The sequence below is a fragment of the Phymastichus coffea genome, unplaced genomic scaffold, assembly GCF_024137745.1.
Source record: "Phymastichus coffea isolate CEN01 unplaced genomic scaffold, Cenicafe_Pcof_1.1 PCOF00035, whole genome shotgun sequence".
NCBI lineage: Eukaryota > Metazoa > Arthropoda > Insecta > Hymenoptera > Eulophidae > Phymastichus > Phymastichus coffea.
In genome coordinates, this window is record NW_026706846.1 from 129,730 (window position 1) to 148,903 (window position 19,174).

General features: G+C 37.5%; 1 protein-coding gene across 1 annotated transcript in view; it reads left to right on the plus strand.

The window, feature by feature from the left end:
- The window catches only part of LOC131663408 (nucleoprotein TPR), a 490,761-nt gene that overhangs the window by 128,442 nt on the left and 343,145 nt on the right, over positions 1-19,174 (plus strand). Inside the window, exon 7 of the mRNA XM_058933811.1 lies at positions 11,400-11,959. Coding sequence (XP_058789794.1) covers positions 11,400-11,959 — 560 coding nt within the window. The remainder of the gene's footprint in view (positions 1-11,399; positions 11,960-19,174) is intronic.

Consider the following 19,174-nt stretch of genomic DNA (forward strand, 5'->3'; position numbering starts at 1 on the left):
AGTGCGAATACAAAAAATTACGCTCGCGATAGACAAAATACTTTCAAAAGTATTTTGTCGCGCAATAATAGGGAGGTGACCTACTCTGCGGTGCAATTACGGTGATCAGCCGTAATTGTTGACGGAAAATGTAGACGGTGCTCCTTGGATCAGCTGCGCTGCCTCGCATGGTTCCAAATATTTGCTGCCCTAGCTGTTGCTGCTTCGAATGCTGTTATTGAGATGTTTCCTCGCTACACTCACGCACGTATCAAAATCCCAGAAACTTTATAAGAAATAACGGCGAAACACAGTGCAAACTAAATCGGTGGTACTTTCTCAAAAGCAGCTGAGGCTTAACTGTCTATTTTCAAACCCTCGCGCGCTCTCTCTCTCTCTCTCTCTCTCTTAAGTCGTTCGAACTAACATCGCGAATATACGAATCGCGAACGGATCGATTAATCGAATCGACTACCGTTGCAGACAAAATAAATAACAATTTAACAATCCAAACTTTTTAGGTTTTTTTGCCGGATTTTATTTATTTATTTTTTTTCGTGCTAGAAACAAAAAACCATATTATTAGTTTTACCATTTTAAAGTACATGTAAAGGCTTATTATCTCTAATTTTTTCAGAGAAAAAAAAGATGGGGTTTCTGAAAAAAATGTAAAAATGTGTTTTTTTGTAAAAGAACTATATCTACTTTATTTTTGACTTTTTTTATATTTTAACGACGGAAATGAATGGCTTATTCAAAACGTTACAAAATGCCGTCAAAACGATGTAAATAGGTCGAAAATTAAGTGGAAAATCGATATTAAAGCAATTTTTTTCCGGATTTTTGATAATTGCAATATATTAATGTTATTTTTCAAAATTGCATAACACGTGCAATTTTCGTGTAATCGAAAAATATAAAAATACGTGTCGGTCTATTTTCCAAGTAGAAGTGCATACTCCACTACCAGAATGATCCACAAACCAAGCATCATGACCGTCGATGTCTGGAAATGGTTTCGGCCATAATTTACTGTTAGTTTGAGTCAATACATTAAATTTAAAGCAACAAGGATCTTGTGCAATCCTTCGTTTATCTTCATCGACTAATATAATGCAAGTAATATAAAGTCTACTCTGATTTGATATTTGCAAAGCTAGTCTTTGAAAAGAATTACGCCTTGCAATAGCCATTTCACACCTTGCAGCATGATGCTTATCATTCAGTCAAGTATGTTAGTTTGGCATGAATTTGGCAGCCTGTTTCTCCAAGCCATCATAAATATTATGCTGAATGATTGCAAAAATAGGCTATTATCAAATAAATCTAATGGAATATATGAAATACTAATGTCTCAATAGTACAACGATCCTCAAAAGGATTATTCATAATTCACCACCAACGTTCTACAAGTACTAGTAATATAAATTCTAACTGCTATGCTAGACAAGACAATTGTACAGAAAAATCACTGATGGTTAGTGAATGCGTAAGGCCTCAAGATAACAACTATCCTGAAAAGGACTGTCATTCTGTGCCGCAAAGGGTCCACGCAAAATGTGAAGTGATAGATTCAACAACTATCCTTAGAAGGACAGTCGAAGATTCACCACAAATACATTTTAAAACGATGATTCGAATTCGGAAAGTTTTCATTTTTCGATAGTTCCTGTTATTCAAATTTATTTGTTGGCGTATAGGTCTTGACACTCAGAGAAATAGCTAGTAATACTAGTTGAATAATAATAATAATAATGCTGGTGCTCATCGTGTGACATAACATGTGACGGGAAGAGGGAGACGGAAAAATTATTTGGTTTTTCTTCCGGCCTCAACCGCCACCAACGGCGCAGTCAGCCAGTCGTTGCAGTTTGATTTTGTTGGGCGCCAGATACCGTCCTCGCGTTAGGAGGGCGGGTAGTGCTGCAGACCAGCTGGTTCTGGTCGCTGAATGTCGGTAGCTTGTTGTTTCTCTGTACGCTGATCTCGCTGGCCACCTATAAGTGTGAAAAAGGGTCGCGAAGACCTATCTTACGTGCGAAGAGAAATGCGGTCGGTGGCTAGTTAGAAATTTCGAGGCAGGCACTTTTTTCAGGAGCCGGTCTTCGGAGCGGTGTCTCAATGCGCCCTATCACCAATTCGAGAACGGTGAAGAGTAGTAAGGGGCTCGATCTCTCGCGTACACAAAATGACGTCACAGCGTCGACGCGCTAGCCGGTTTTGCATAACCCAATCGCGTTAGCTACGGGGGAATGAGGAGTCTCAAGGCAAGGTTAAGTTAAAGATAACACAAATTTACGGAAATTATTATTTATTACTAGTCGTGATCAGTCTCCCCCGGTCAGCCCAAGGTCGATTCTCCGGTTGGCAACGGTGTCTACTCACAATAGTCTACCTAATGTCCAGATTCTACTGCGAATTCCGCGAGTATAGCGCACCACGACGCGATCGCGATCTACCTTCGCGGCGAGCACGGCTCGGGTCGGAAATAGATGGGAAAGCGAAAGGAATTGAAAGAAAATTAAAATAAACGATGGACATACAAAGGTCTCGCGCACTCCCGTTAATTCGCGGGTCATCGGCGGTATCGCGAAGGTCAGGAAGGTCAGGCGGCACTATGGTCGATCGGCAACGATGTCGGTTACGGATGGGCATGAAACGAAAAGAAAAAGAAGGAAGGTAATCACTTTATTTTCGCGGCTCCTTTGCCCTGACACTACACTCTCGGCTGTTTAGGTCTCACACTCTCTGCTGTACCGGAATTACTGCCGTGGCTCGCGCTGCATCACGTCGCTTCTCTTCGATTACATTACCTTACGGTTGCGGATTCATTGGTCTAAATTGTAGTCAAGTCGATTATCAGCGCCGTCTATAATAGTGTTTTAGTCCGCGTAATTTTGTTACTGGTCGGGTTTTGGCGCCTAATTTCCTTATTTGTCGAATAGTTACAACAAGAAGATAATTTTGAATATAAGTTATAACTTAAAGTCACGGCGTGACCGATCTTCTCTGTTTCGACTCTCACTGACATCTGCGTGCAGCGCCAGGCTGAAAGTATGTGCATGTGTACGCACTCTTGTGTCTATCTTTTTTTGTTTGAGCTGCAGCGCAAGGCGATTGGTAGAGCCGAGAATGCGTGGCGGAAAGAAGAAGGAAGACGATGAGACGAAGGGCGAAGAATGAAAGAGATAGAAAGAGATACAAGTTACGCGCGCAGCATGGAGTCTGTACGAGGGTCGTTTGAAAAGTCCGTGCAAAAATAAAAACTGCTTGATTTTTTTTAATAAATCTTTTTTATTTTTCAACATAGTCCCCTTTTAGGCTTATATACTTCATCCAACGCTGCTCTAGTTTGTTAATCCCTTCTAAATAATAGGATTTGTCCAAGTCTGATAAATAGGCATTCGTTTCTGCAATCACCTTTTCGTTTGAATAAAATCTTTTACCCGCCAGCCATTTTTTCATATTAGGGAACAGATAGTAGTCCGACGGAACCAAGTCTGGAGAATAGAGAGGATGTGAAACGAGTTAGAATTCTATCTCCATCAGTTTTGCGGCCACAACTGCTGAGGCGTGAGCTGGCGCATTGTCGTGGTGGATGAGGACTTTTTTGTGGGCCAATCGTGGACGTTTCTCTAGCAACTCGGTTTTCAAACGATCCAATAACGATGAATAATATTCGTCTGTAATGGTTTTACCCTTTTCCAGATAGTCGATGAAGATATTTCTTGCGAATCCCAAAAGACAGTCGCCATAACCTTCCCGGCCGAAGGAATTGTCTTCGCCTTTTTCGGAGCAGATTCCCCCTTGGTAACCCATTGTTTAGACTATTTTTTGGTCTCAGGAGTGTAGTGATGTATCCATGTTTCATCTACAGTGATGAAACGACGCTTAAAGTCTTGCGGATTTTGCTGGAACAGTTGCAAACCATTCTTGCAACACTTCACACGATCTCGATTTTGATCAATCGTGAGCAATCGCGGCACCCATCTAGCGGTTAGCTTTTTCATGCCCAAATGTTGGTGCAAAATATTATGTACCCGTTCGCTGGAGATGCCTACAGTACTAGCAATCTCACGCACCTTCACTCTTCTATCAGCCATCACCATATCATGGATTTTATCAATGATTTCTGAAGTGGTAACCTCAACAGGACGTTTCAGAACGTTCAGCGTCTTTTATGCTCATGTGGCCACTCCGAAAATTTTGAAACCACTTATAAACCATTGTAATCGAAGGTGTACAATTACCATAATGTTTATCAAGCTTCTGTTTAATCTCCTGAGGCGTTTTGCCTTTGAAAAAGTAATGTTTAATCAATACACGAAATTCTTTTTCGTCCATTTTTTTACAACCACTCGATTTCTTTGATTGAAACGAATGTAAAACGCAAAGTAATTGGCCGATCTGACTGAAACTTCGTGTGTGCTCTTTCAAGATATGCCACTAACTGAAAATAACCTTAATACGCACTAATAGCGCCATCTCTCTGACTTTGCACGGACTGTTCAAACGACCTTCGTATATCATAAATTATGTAAAGAAGACTCAGCACAATGCATAAGACGTTTTGGATCTCATCTACCGTTCCCTCACCCTTTACTGTACGGTAATAGTGGTGCCCCTTTACTGGTAGTAAAGTGTCTTACAAATCGACCTCAATATTTTTAGCCCAAGTCTTGAAGCTCTTATATGAACTTGAACTACTTTAAAATATAATCTCTCTTAGTGTCGCGGTAGCCGCGTGGATTGATTGTTATTTTCTTGATTTCTAAAATCTCAACGACTTTTCTTGATTTATAATTATTGTTTGACAACATTATAGTATTTAATCTGACAGATTTATAATAACTGAAAAAAAATTTTAATGATATTTTACTTGAATTTGACGATTTCAATTAACTTTCATTGAGAATAACCCTATTGAATTTATTCCATTTTTTTGAATATTATTTGCATTGATTTGTTAAGTATTTGCGGTTTATCTACAAAGCAAAAAAAATGAATATTTGTAGAATTTTTTAAAGTTGCCAAGCAATGATTACCATAAAAATACAGTCTACGTACATACCGACTACAAATGATGTCGATAAATAGATTGCGATTTACGAGGAAGGCGGCGCCACTGGCCTCCTAGAATAAGGGCTGGGGGAGTGGTAGTAAGATCCACAACATTTTTATACAGAAGGGATAGGGCTGCTGGACTTTTGAAGAAGTTTGGCAGGTAGTATTGCCGCCGAACTCTGCGCGTGCGAAAAATTTATATTCTCTTTTATTTGTGGAGCTAAAGCATTTTTGTATCAATTTCCTCGTTTCTGAGTAAAGGGCTTAAGGGGAGCCCCAAGTAAGATTTTAGCCTGGTGATAACTTATAGATGCGGGAGTGATTGATATGGTTTTAAATGTAAAGTTTCGCAAAAAATTCAATGGTGCAGTTCAAAAAATTTGTTTGTTGTTTTTGTTAGGTGTTCTCAATAAATTTAAATATATTTGAGAGAAGAATTCAAATTTATCGGAAACACCTAATACGTACATTCCTCAGTGCGTCACGCGATCGTTCGCGGCGTCCTCATAAAGCAACGCGGCCAAGTGATAATTAAGGCAGCAGTAAAAATTGAACTAGTCCGAAAGTTTTTAATATTTCGGATTGAAAATTTTTTTTATAAGTTCTTTAAATTATTTTGAACAACATTACATATGGATTAAACTGTAGTTGGTATAGATATATACCAAAAAAATTTAAAACCAAAATTTTTTTGGTTAGAATTTCACTTACAATTAGGGCTATCCTTAATATTAAGATTGTGTCAGTTTTTTTGAACTGATTTTCATTCACGTCCTTAATATCAATTAATGTACGAGGTGTGTTCAAAAAGTAAGGCGACTTTGTATTTTTAAGAAAAAATATTTATTTATTTATCAATATTTATGTTGTCCCCTTCAAAGTAATCCCCCTCAGATACAATACACTTATGCCAACGGTTTTTCCAATCCTCAAAGCACTTCTCATAAGCACTTTTCGATATAGCCTTGAGCTCTTCCAGCGATGCAGTCTTTATCTCTTCAATCGTTGCAAATCTCCGTCCTTTCATAGGTCTCTTTAGTTTTGGGAACAAGAAAAAGTCACATGGGGCCAAATCCGGTGAATATGGTGGCTGAGGCATGATTGTGGTGTTGGTTTTGGCCAAAAAATCTCTCACAAGCAAAGATGAGTAAGCAGGGGCATTATCGTGATGCAAAAGCCATGAATTGTTTTTCCACTATTCTGGGCGTTTTCTTCGTATTGCTTCTCGCAAACGGCGCATAACTTCAAGATAATACTGTTTATTGACCGTACTGTTTATTGACCGTATAAAAAAATCGATAATCGAAAGTATGTTGCCCGTGAAATTTGAAAAGTCACCTTACTTTTTGAACACACCTCGTATAGTTAGTGAATACGTCTGGTGCACTATTTTGTTGTGAGGACGTTTGCATCTCCCAAATCCCTACTATATAAATATTATGCGGATTACCATGGACTAAACTATCCAGCCGTCGGTCGTATTACTCTGTTACAAGGTTAAAATTCATGTGCCGAGCAGGGAAATTCAATTAACCTCAACGTGATAATCTTTATTAGGTTAAGTGTTACGTGCTTATGATTTGATCCTACCTAGGTAAAATACTCGATTCCCTCGAGCTTATGGTAGCTCTACAGGACAGTTGACGTCACTTCTCAGTATTTACTGCTACTGTAATAGCTCACGAAAACTTTTCACGATTCATATGCGCGTCTATCTCCGCGTCTAAAATTGCTAGGTTTAATCCATAAACCTTTAAGTTTCGATTCAGCATTCAGGTTCTGTTTTTAATTCATGAGTTCTAACAATTTTTTATGTAAATAGATAATAGAAACCTAGATAGTGTAAATGTACTAATTTTTTGTAATCGATTAATTGTAATAAATTATATAAGGACTTTAATAACATTGCAATTTTTATTTAGAACTCCATATTATTGTTCCTTTACAGGGTAAAATTTGAAAAAAAAAAAAGGCTTTAACCCATTTCTTCCCAAGGCGCCATTTTATAGTCGATTTGTTTTTGACCGAGGAAAACCTCAAAATAATCGAAAATGTATACTAGAAGTCACTTTTCTATTGTAAAATTTCCCGCCCTTTACGAATCTGCAGTTAGAATTAGGATATTTTTCACGGAAAATTACAAAATGGCGTCTTGAATGTTGATGAAAATTTAGTATTACATTCGAATTTTTCTTTCAGAAATTAGTTACTGAAATTTATAGAATCAGGATGAAACTGTAGATTTACATTGAAAATGTTAGTTCTTTGATAAACCTAGGCATTACGAATTTTCCTGGAACATTTTTCCAAGATGGCGGCCAGCAACATGTTGACAAGCGGGGAAATCTAAAATTTTCTAAATAAAAGCCGATTTAGAGAATGAATATATACTACCTATACTTTCGATGTCGCTGAATACAATCCTAGTGTCAATTTCAATTTTACAAAATGGCGGATCCAATATGGCGTCGTTAATACCAAAATGATGAGCACCAGTGAGTGGGTACTCAATTCCGATGTTTTCGATATCGCTGAATACAATGCTAATGTCCGTTTTCAATTTTACAAAATAGCGGATCTAATATGGCGTCGGTAGTACCAAAATCAGGTAATGTTGATAAAATTGCGAATCTAATTACTATATTTTTTTCTGGATTCCTTGTCCCTACAGTTGGATAAATCCTTTGTCTTCTCGAGTATTGTAAAGTGTGTATTTTATAACGGTCTTTTTCAAGATAGTTAGAGCATATTCATATTTTCTTCGGCTGCCTCTCTAATAGTCCTTTTCAGGATAATTGGCGAAATTTTCCATCTTGTGGAGGATTGAAAAGTGCGTATTTCTCTAACGGTCTTTTTCAAGATAGTTGGAAGATATTCACTCTTTTCTTCGGCTGTCTCTCCAATAGTCCTTTTCAGGATAATTGGCGAGATTTTCCATCTTGTGGAGGATTGAAAAGTGCGTATTTCTCTAACGGTCTTTTTCAAGATAGTTGGAGCATATTCACTCTTTTCTTCGGCTGTCTCTCCAATAGTCCTTTTCAGGATAATTGGCGAATTTTACTATTCACCGAGTATTTTTTCAAGATAAATATTTATTAGATTCGGACTCTAAAAGAAGTTTCATAAAACTGGCAAAATCATGCCGAAACGTAAGTCGATGAGGAATGCCAGTGTTGATAGCAGTGTTGTAGAAAACAATGATCATAGTGATGAAGGTGAAAATGATCATGAAGTTATGTGGGTACCCGATGGTGATAATAGTGACGTAGAGGGTCTCGATAATGACGGAGAAGCTGATGGAACTTCTAGATTCACTGATGCAGTAGCCTTATCTTATGAAGAAGTGTATCAAAATTTTTCCGCGAACGAGATAAAGTTAGATGCCTCACATAAATACGAATGGATAGATCAAGAAAGACCATGCGATGTTCAACTTGAATCAGAAATATATAATTTTGAAGCAATAAAACAAAATGTACCAGGAAAGGAACCTCGAGAATTATTTGAAATGTTTTTTTGTGATAGAATGAGAGATTACATTATTGAAGCGATAACTGAAAATGGATTTGAATTAGATCCAGATCATTTCAACAAATTTTTAGGTATTATCATTTTTTCCACTTCCAATATACGTAAAAGCTATAGAGATTACTGGTCGACTGATGAAATGTGGCATTCCGATGTTGTTTCAGAAACGATGAATAGAAATTTGTTTGAAAAAATTAAGTCTAATTTGAAAACTTCGAAAAATTCGGATAAGACTGATAATGACAAAGTTTGGAAAGTTCGTGTAATTTTAAACATTTTCAGAGAAAATGTAAAACAGTTTGGATTTTTTTGCTCTTCTTTATCAATAGATAAAATGATGATTGAATTTTTCGGTCGCACGCTTCTAAAACAATTCATCAAAGACAAACTAATACGTTTTGGAATAAAATTATGGGCTCTTTGTACTTCTAATCGATTTGTTTTAGAAATAGATATCTATTGTGGAAAAAATGATTGTCAAAGTGACACGAAGTTCTCTAAATGCAGTTTAGGATCTCGGGCAGTAATGAATATGCTTCATGTTTTTCTAACATCGGTCGATAAGAATGATGTAGCTAAATATCATCTATATTTTGATAGATTTTTCACATCCCCCGATTTACTGGTACACTTGAAAAAACAAAACCTGCGTGCAACAGGTACGGTTAGAGATGATCGTGTTTTTACAAAGGAGATGTTTCCAAAAGTGTTGGATAAATCAAGTAAAAACTCGAAAACATTGATCAAAAATCCCGAACAGAAGACATTGATAGATAAACATAAACTAGATAAAAAGAAAGCTGTTAGAGGATCTTATGTTTTAAGTCATGATAAAACCAGTGGTATAAATTACATTACGGTAATGGACTCGAAACCAGTGTCCATATTATCTACAGCCGTTGGCGTTACACCTACTATTCCAATGGAACGATTCGATAAAACAGCTAAACGTAAAGTACCAATTGAATTTCCTGGAGCATTCAAGACATACAACAAATTTATGGGAGGAGTTGATCTTCATGATCAATACTGCAGTGATCTAAAAACGAATATTGGTTCAAAGAAATGGACATGGGTTATTTTATGTAGATTGATCGAGTCTTCACTGACAAATGCTTTGATTTTGTACAATATGATGAACAAAAAGAGAATGTCTAGTAAAGATTTTGCAAAAAGTGTTGCAGTCTTATTTAGAGCAACCGATTGAAAAGTTATCAAAGCATTTGAAACTCACAATACCTGATCGTAGACGAATGTGTATAAAGTGTACCATAAGAACAATATTTTATTGCTATGAGTGCAAAACTCATTTCTGTGATACTTGTTTCAGAGAGTATCATCATATCCACAATAAATCCACAAAATCTTCACAAAGAATATGCAAAGCTAGCAATGACTGCAAGAAACGTACGAATATTTATTGCGAACAATGTCAAGAGTATCTATGTGCAAATTGTTTTGACTCTTACCATCTTAAAAAAACAGGTACGCTTGATGAATAATTTCTTTCATTATTGCATCAATTATTTTGGAAAATACTAGAAAAAGTGCTAAAAATTCAAGACAAAATGTAGCACTTAGATTTGCGATTTTATCAACACAAACTGATTTTGGTATTACCGACGCCATATTGGATCCGCCATTTTGTAAAATTGAAATTGACACTAGCATTGTATTCAGCGACATCGAAAGTATAGGTAGTATATATTCATTCTCTAAATCGACTTTTATTTAGAAAATTTTAGATTTCCCCGCTTGTCAACATGTTGCTGGCCGCCATCTTGGAAAAATGTTCCAGGAATATTCGTAATGCCTAGGTTTATCAAAGAACTGACATTTTCAATGTAAATCTACATTTTCATCCTGATTCTATAAATTTCAGATGAATTTCAGACGAATGATTTCTATAAATTTCTGAGAGAAAAATTCTAATGTAATACTAAATTTTCATCAACATTCAAGACGCCATTTTGTAATTTTCCGTGAAAAATATCCTAATTCTGACTGCAGATTCGTAAAGAGCGGGAAATTTTACAATAGCAAAGTGACTTCTAGTATACATTTTCGATTATTTCGAGGTTTTCCTCGGTCAAAAACAAATCGACTATAAAATGGCGCCTTGGGAAGAAATGGGTTAAGGCCAAAATGGTTTTGAGTTTTAAAATAGTTTTGTCGTTTACCGTAAAACTATCTACTACATAGGTTTTTGCCAAAAATTCTTCCTTTATTTTAGTTGTCAGCTAGCTAGAATCTATACTAAATTCAGATCATTAATTTCATTGAAAATCAAAACTTACTGTAAAACAGAATGGTCTGCATCTCTCACTACTATAATTTGATTATCAAAGAAATGTCTGTTATCGATACCTAAATCGGAGTCTGTCGACTCAGTAATAGGACAGGAAGTACAATGTAACACGTAATAATATTTCTTGCGGATAAAAATGATAGAGTTGCTTGAATGGCAATTAATCTCACGTTTTTGGCGCCTGCAACTAAGATATCTACTTTACCGCAAACACATCTAAATGACTTAACGTTTCTGTAAATCTGATGAAATCCAAGTAAGATTATATATATTTTTATTTTTGTAAGAAATAATGCATAATAGTTTTATCAAAATCGATCTCTCGAATGCCTGGCGGTTTTCTTAAATGTCTTGGAGATTACTTCTATTATTTTTATTGTAATTATCGTCGATACTATTTTATTTATACATAAGTATAATTTGAAATATTATGATATTATAATAATAAATTATTGTAACAAATGTACAAATATCAGAAAGAACCATATAAATAAAAAATAATGTGATGTTATATTTACAGAGAAAAGCGCTCAGAGCAAGAACGAGTTCTTTTCGTTCAACAAGTATTTAGCTTAGAGGAAGAACTATCAAAAAGAACTATGGAGTTACAAAATGTGCGATCGGAGGCTTCTGCGCGTAATTTATTAATACAAACTCGGTTATCGCAATGTGAAGAGGAATTGCAAATCGCTAATGACTCTATTGTTCAAATACGTGAAGCTAATACCATTCTTCAACGTCGTCATGAAGAATTAACACAGAAATTGGATGATCAACGAAATCATGAAATAGCAATGCATTCCTCTTATAGGGAAGAAATTACAGCTCAAATAAGATTAGCAGATGTATATAAAGGAATGGCCGATGAAGCTAATGCTAAAGTTGATGATTATAATGTTGCAGTTAAAGAGTTGCAAGATTTATTGGAGCATGCAACAGAACAGTATGGTATTTTGGAAACAACACACAACAAATTAGTATTAGATTATGAAAATGACAATATCAGTCATCAAAATAAGATTAGTAAATTGATGAAAGAACTCGAAGATGCCAATGAATTACTTGGAATTCTAAGACAAGGTACCGTATGTGTGTGTGGGTGTATGGGTGTGTATGTGTATATCATAAAAATTAATTAAATTATTTTATCAAATAAATGAAATTATGTCAAACTCATATTCTTTCTGAGAAGTTATTTTTTTCGATAATATACAAGGGATATAATTTTTTTAATGACTTCTATGGAATATATATGCGAAGTTTTTTAATCGAGGGTGGAGGGAGAAAACTAGATCGTTTGTTATTCAAGTTATAAAACTGTACTACATCTCATTAGCAATCACATTCGAATATTCGCTTCAGGCGTACCCGTGTTAAATGTGAAAAAACTTACAACAGCCTTATACAATGAGTTTTAACAAAATTGACTACAGGTAATTACTTATAAGCCTTTTCTTATTGTTATTGTTTGACAGAAAGGTCGACTTTTTTCAGTTATCATTATGTTCGGATTAAAGGAAGTGGGAATATGTCACTAGTTAAAGATAGTATAAAGAATTCACTCTTATCAGTTTATTAACAATGTTATGCAATTTAATTTCTTATACACAAAAAAATTAAACGCGGACTCCATACTGGTACGCTATACAAAGAAATAGGAAAAAAAGGATTTCATATCAATTATTTATACAGATTATAAACTAATCAACGTGAGGGTACCGAGTTCATTTGGGACTAGCATGCGTCAGAGCTCGCCTCGAGCGTGTCAGGAGGAGAGACGCCGGCAGTGGCCTAAATTTCTCTCTTTCTTGTGGCTTTTCTCCCCACTTATGTCCCGAAGCCCCGGAAACAGCTTTTCCTGTCCTACTACGTTGTCGCGTAGCTTACTACCTCGTTCCTTTTATAAGTCCTTTTATAGTTCCTTTCCTTTTATAGCCGCATCAATGGCGGCCCACCAAAAACAGACATGGTAACAGAAACATATGTCTTACAATTTGTTGCAATATATAGAAATTGATAACATATATTTGAATAAAAAACTTTGTCTACAGTTAGACAGTGGGGCACAATTAAATATCATTCAATGTCGTATTATCTAAACAAATAACATCAATAAGAAATAACAAATATTTTTTTCTAGAATTACGGAAAATGCCGGAAGAACTTTAGGATCGACCAAATTATTTATTAATAAGAAGAATTTTGATTTTCATTTAGAACTTAATAGTTTTTCAATCCCATATAATGGAATATTAGGAATAAAAGTTTAGTTATAGCAAAAGCTCAGATTATACATAAGATATTTGGAAATAAATGGGCAAAAACTTGAATTATAGCCAATGATGTATAAATATCGAATAAATACAACTATCAAGTCGACACCACAAAAATTTTACAATAGTAAGTTTATGCAGTTAATATATATCACAGAAAATAACTATTTATACGATTGAGATAATGTTATATCGGAAAATATAGTAGGTAATGACAAGATATCATTGCACCAGGACGTCAAACGAGTATTAATTACTGTAAGTGATATATAGGAGTAAATTGAAAAGGTCAATGCTGAAGAGCAGAATACAAATTGTAATAACAGAAGTGATGAAAAAGCACAATTGATTTATCAATTCAATATTAAACAATTTATAGCAAATATAAGCGAAGATTTTGAGAATACTGATAAGTAAGTAGAAGAGGAATATGTAATTAATCATTATTGTACCTTTCATTCCATACTGAAAGATAATGTCAAGTTAGAAGAAGAAGACGAAGAGAAGAAAATAATGAATCAGATAAATCTTTTTAGGTTTGAAATAGAGAACATGCCAGAAAATATGGAAAAATGCCAGAGTTACCTATGCCTAGGAACGAAAAAATCTTATATTGCAAACCTATTATATATATTTACCTACGAAAGCAAAACGTAGTTCGATGAATCTCGAGTATATGATTGAAAAAGAAAGAAGAAAATTACTAATGAATTTAGTTAACCTGAATCCCTTATCAAGAAAAAAATCCAAATCTACTATCCACTGCTACTCAACACTTCTCATTATAAGTTGAGAAAATTAATGCAGGACTGTCCGAAAAGACTATTTGTATTGATAATTTGGAGGGTAAAGTCACATCGATCGAGAGCATAGTTACAAATTTGTCTGCTGATGTTGAAAAAGAAACTCTCGCCGAACTTTATGATCAGAGGAAAAGGGAGCGTAATATTGTTGTTTACAATTTGCCCGAACGATCCTTTGCGTCACTCAATACTACGGACTTCACAGCACTTATTGTCGGAGCTGACTTCGATGTCACTAGTCACTACTTTACGCCTGGATAAGAAAACTAGAGATGCTATTAGACCGCTTAACTTTTTTCTTGGTACTTATGATGATTCTCTGTGGATTATTCGCCATGATTCGGAATTATTTAAATCCATGCCGAACATAAAGTGTGGCCCGAATGGAACCATTAAGCAGCGTCAGTAACTCCATGATCAAATTGCAGAGTTCTTAGACGGGGGAAGCAGCTCTTAAGATCAAATACAATAATGGCGTCTCGAAGATTGTCTCATAAAAAAAAACCATACAATTATAGCCAATAAATATATTAACTTGTCAAATTACCATCAGAATATAGGAAGTATTAAATCAGAAATCGATTTATTTATTTATACTGTTCTCACGAGTGCTTAAAAAGATAATATTATAACAGAGTTTTAGCTAGATGACACTGTCAGCGATGCTATTCTTCAGATTTCTGGCTATAATTATATTAAGAGTGACTAAAGTCTGCCTTGCAGTGGTAAATTAAGAGGCGGAGGGATATCGATTTGGATTGAGGACGCATACTTACATTAGTCTATACAAATTTGCAACTTTAATTTGCAGTATGTGATCCTTAAGTTTAGTCACGCCTTTCCTCTGTTACTTTCAGTAGCCTACTTACGATCATTATCGTCGCTATCTTCATCGACTTTCTCTCCCTCTATGGATGGCTTTTGTTCTTCTTTAGAGAATTTTTCACAGATCTACCCTTCTGCAACTATAGTTATAATTGGAGACTTCAATCTTCCGCATTATAAATGGTATGATATCGTACAAAGTTACCCTGTCGCTAAACGTCGAGTTATACGTGTATCATCTGATCCATTCCTTATGACCAGAAAAGAGGTAGCTAGAAATTTATACTCCGCCGCCGTAGTCTGACGACTAGAGAGAACGAGCCTAATAATAAAAAACAATAAATCATCCTTTCCAAACTAATTGAGTAATCCTGAAACGCAGTGACAAGGCTGTTGGCTCGAATGACGGAAACTCATTAGGTTCTTCTATCATATTACCACATCGAAACACGCGCGTGCCGGGCCTAAACAACTCGACCAGCTTGATAGATCACATCAATACTATTGATTTGAACAGTACAGCGTATATTATGGTATTCTTCAAAAGTTTTTATATGTAAAGTGCGGATGGCCGCGGTAGACTAAGGATCGTGTGTGCCGTAGCGAGTGCTGAAAATAAAGTAAAGTAAGGTAAAATCGAAGGGAGAGTGTGAAAAGTAGAAGGAAACAGTTCGGAAAAGGGGGAGGTTCAAGTGAGAGTGAAGGTGGAGTGAGAGGAAAAGTGTGTCGGAAAAGGCAGGTGCTTGAAGTGGAGAGTGCTGTCAGAGGTTAGGGCGAAGAGAAGGAATCGAGGGGAAGTAGGCGTAAGTTCGAAGGCATAGAGGAGAGCAGCGAGAAGGAGACGGCCATCTGCACTCAAGCCAAGAAATGGGAAAGCGAGGACGAGGTAGATCGCCGAAGTTAAGGTGTGAGCAGGCAAGGAATGCGAAAGGTATGGATAAATTTGTAATAAAAGGGGGTGCAAAAGAGGCAGGTGACGAAAGTGAGGAAGGGAACTTAAGAGGGGGGAAGAGGAGAGTGATGCAGCATGCGGACAGGCAGTGGCAGGGGGAAAGGGGAAAGAGGGGGCCAAGGAACAAAGAAGCGAGGAGAGCGAGGGAGAGGAAGCCGAAGGCGATGAGCATATTGACGAAAAGGTGGGGAGGGAGGAGAGCGAAAGTGGAACAGAGGAGTTTATCGATGGAGGGACAATGGTGTTTGGCAGACGAGACGAGAAAAGGCAAAGAGACGCAGGACGGACTAACCAAAGGAGGGATATATAAGAGGAATAAAGAAAAATCATGCGATAGTTGCTCTAAAAAGTTTGATAAAATGGAGGAAATGTTATGGAGGACATTGGAGAGAGTGAAGGAGAATAATTTGAAGAGGATTGGGGTAATCGAGGGGAAATTTTTTGAAGTGATGCAGGAATTGAATAGAAGCAATAATGAGATAAGGAGGCTAAAGGCGAAGCTGGAGGAAGAAGGGAAACAAAGGGAAATTATAGAAATGAAACTATGTAATAGAATTAATAGGGAAAGGGAAACGTAGGGGAACGGACGACGTTGGAATGCAGTCACACAGGGGAGGATCGACGACAACGGCAAAGAGAGGAATACGGCACAGCAGGTCACTGGGGAGGCTAGGGATCGGCTAGAAATGGGAGAAAGAGTAAATGAAGGGAAGGGGGACGGAAGAGTGGTAGAATCAAGAAGAGCTGAGAAGGGAAGGCAAGTATGGGAAAGGGAAGGTACAAGGAGCTTCAACACTAAACCAGACAAGATGGCCAAGGGAGAGTTGGAGTTTGAGTTAAAGGAAAGGGCGGCGAGAAAACAGAATATCAAGGTTAGGGGATTGGCAGCGATAAGGGGAAGAGATGTAATTAAAAGAATGAGGGAGAAAATGGAGGAACTGATGCAGAGGCCGGTAAGGGCTTATAAAGTAGAATGCACGAGGGAAGGGATGATTATGACAATGTGCAGCATGGGGGATAAGTTGGATTTAATGGGGGGTAGGGAAAAACTAAGGAAGACGAATTTAATGCTTGAGGATGATTTGACGCCTAGGGAATGTGAGGTGATGGAGTGGTTACGGAATGTAGAGAAAGAGGAAAAATTGAGAGGGAACGCAGCAAGGACTGGATATACGAGGGTGGTCCGATAAGTACTTAGCCTCACCGCCCGATGACGCCACTCTCGCAAAAGAAATATTCTATCACGTAGTACAACCTTCTCGATAGTTACTGTCAAGATTTCAGCTGGATCGGAGTTGTAGTTTATTTTTGAGAGCGTGTGAAAGCAAGTGTGTCCGTTGATTTCTGAAAAATGGAAAAAGAGCAGTATCGGTCGGTGAATCGATTCTTGTTTTTGGAAGGGAAATCGCGCAGCGAAATCAAAAAGCGCTTCGATGCTGTGTACGGTGACTCCTCTCCTTCGATGGGGACCGTCAAAAATTCGTTTAACGAGTTTCAACGTGGTCGCACGTCGACTTTTGAAGAGCCACGTCCAGGTGCTCCGAAAACGGCTACCACGATGGATAACGTGAAAAAAATTCACGATCTCGTATTGGCAGATCGACGATTGAAGGTGCGCGAGATAGCTAAGATCGTAGGCATCTCAAAAGACCGCGTAGGTCATGTCCTGCATGAAATTTTGGGCATGAGAAAGCTGTCGGCGCGATGGGTGCCGCGTTTGCTCACTCCGGACAACAAGCGCAACCGTGAGACAACTTCAGAGCAATGTCTGACGCTGTTTAAGCGCAATCCGAAGGAGTTTCTGCGTCGTTTCGTGACAGTCGGCGAAACATGGATCCACTGGTATACACCAGAGACCAAGGAACAGTCGAAACAGTGGACTTTACCCGGCAAAAGTGCTCCGAAGAAGGCGAAGACTGCCCCATCGGCCGGAAAGGTGATGGCCACCGTTTTCTGGGATTCACAAGGTGTGATCTACATCGACTACCTGTCGAGGGGTAAAACGGTCACAGGGCTGTACTATGCCGAATTATTGGGCCAATTCGACGTCGAATTGCAGAAAAAATGGTCCCATTTGGCGAAGAAAAAAATGCTCTTTCACACCATGACAACGCACCGGCTCACACCTCCGCTGTCGCCATGGCCAAATTGGTCGAATTAGGCTACAAACTGCTGCCCCATCCACCGTATTTTCGTGATTTAACCCCGTGCGACTTCTTTTTGTTTCCAAACTTGAAAAAGTCACTCGCCGGGCAGAAATTTGAGTCGAATGAGGAGGTAATCGCTGCCGCGGAAGCCTACTTTTCAGACCTCGAGGAAACGTATTTTTCAGACGGGTTAAAGAAGTTGGAGCATCGCTGGGCCAAGTGTATCGAACTAAAAGGAGACTATGTTGAAAAATTTTCGTTTTTATTTTGTAGACTAAGTACTTATCGGACCACCTTGTATAAAAATAAATGTGGAAGGGGATTGGTAAGAGTGGAGGGAGAGAGAGGTCGAGTTGTGCAGGTCTGAGAGTAGAAGATGACGGAAAAGTTACGTTAAAGGATGTGAGAAGGAGAGACAAGGGGGGATCAGAGGGGTATCATGGAACGTAGCAGGGATGGAGAATGTGTGGAAAGAAGGGGAATTTCTGAAGAAACACGACATAATTATGATACAAGAAACGTGGAGCACGTAGGAGAAACTTGAAGGGACGTTGAGGAAGATGGACGTTAATTACACAGGCCGACAGAATTTGACAAAAATATTTTACCAAGAACCTGAGTATAGTTTTCCGAAGGTTTTTTGCGCGCTGAATCCGAATCCGAGGTCAGAATTACTCTGGTGGCTCCGGTTTAAAGTGCAAAAAACGCGATTTTTGCCTATATTTGAGGTTATGTAGCAAAGAAAAGAAATTTTTTTTCAAAAAACTGTATACATCAAATTAAAGTATGAGTTTTCTTCTTTCAAATGCCGTTGAGTATGCTCGGATATCTTTTTTTTTCACGAAGTTACACAAATTTGAAAATTTCAAATTTTATGAATTTAAAAAGCACCACACCATTCAGCCCAAGCTATCTAACAAGTAACCATATTAAAGAGCCACTCACCAATTTAAACCAAACTTGGAAATATGACAAAACACTAAAAAATATTGTGAGCATCGTGCTTCTATTTACAAAATGCTCTCTTACGGGTAGAAACCACCCCTGCCAACCCCTAAACAGGCTCACCCACATAACCCTGGGTAGAGCAAGTTTAATTAACTGCTTTTTGATAAAAAAACTCATTTTCTAATCACAGGTATGCGTACTAATATGATCTAGATAGGCCTCATCCTCAAATACCTCCTCAACCCTTTAAAACCAGCCCTCCCAACCGCGTACAAAAAATAAGCTGCGTATGTCTGTCTGTGATTAATTCCTTCATCGAATTTCACATGATTAAAATAGCTTACCCA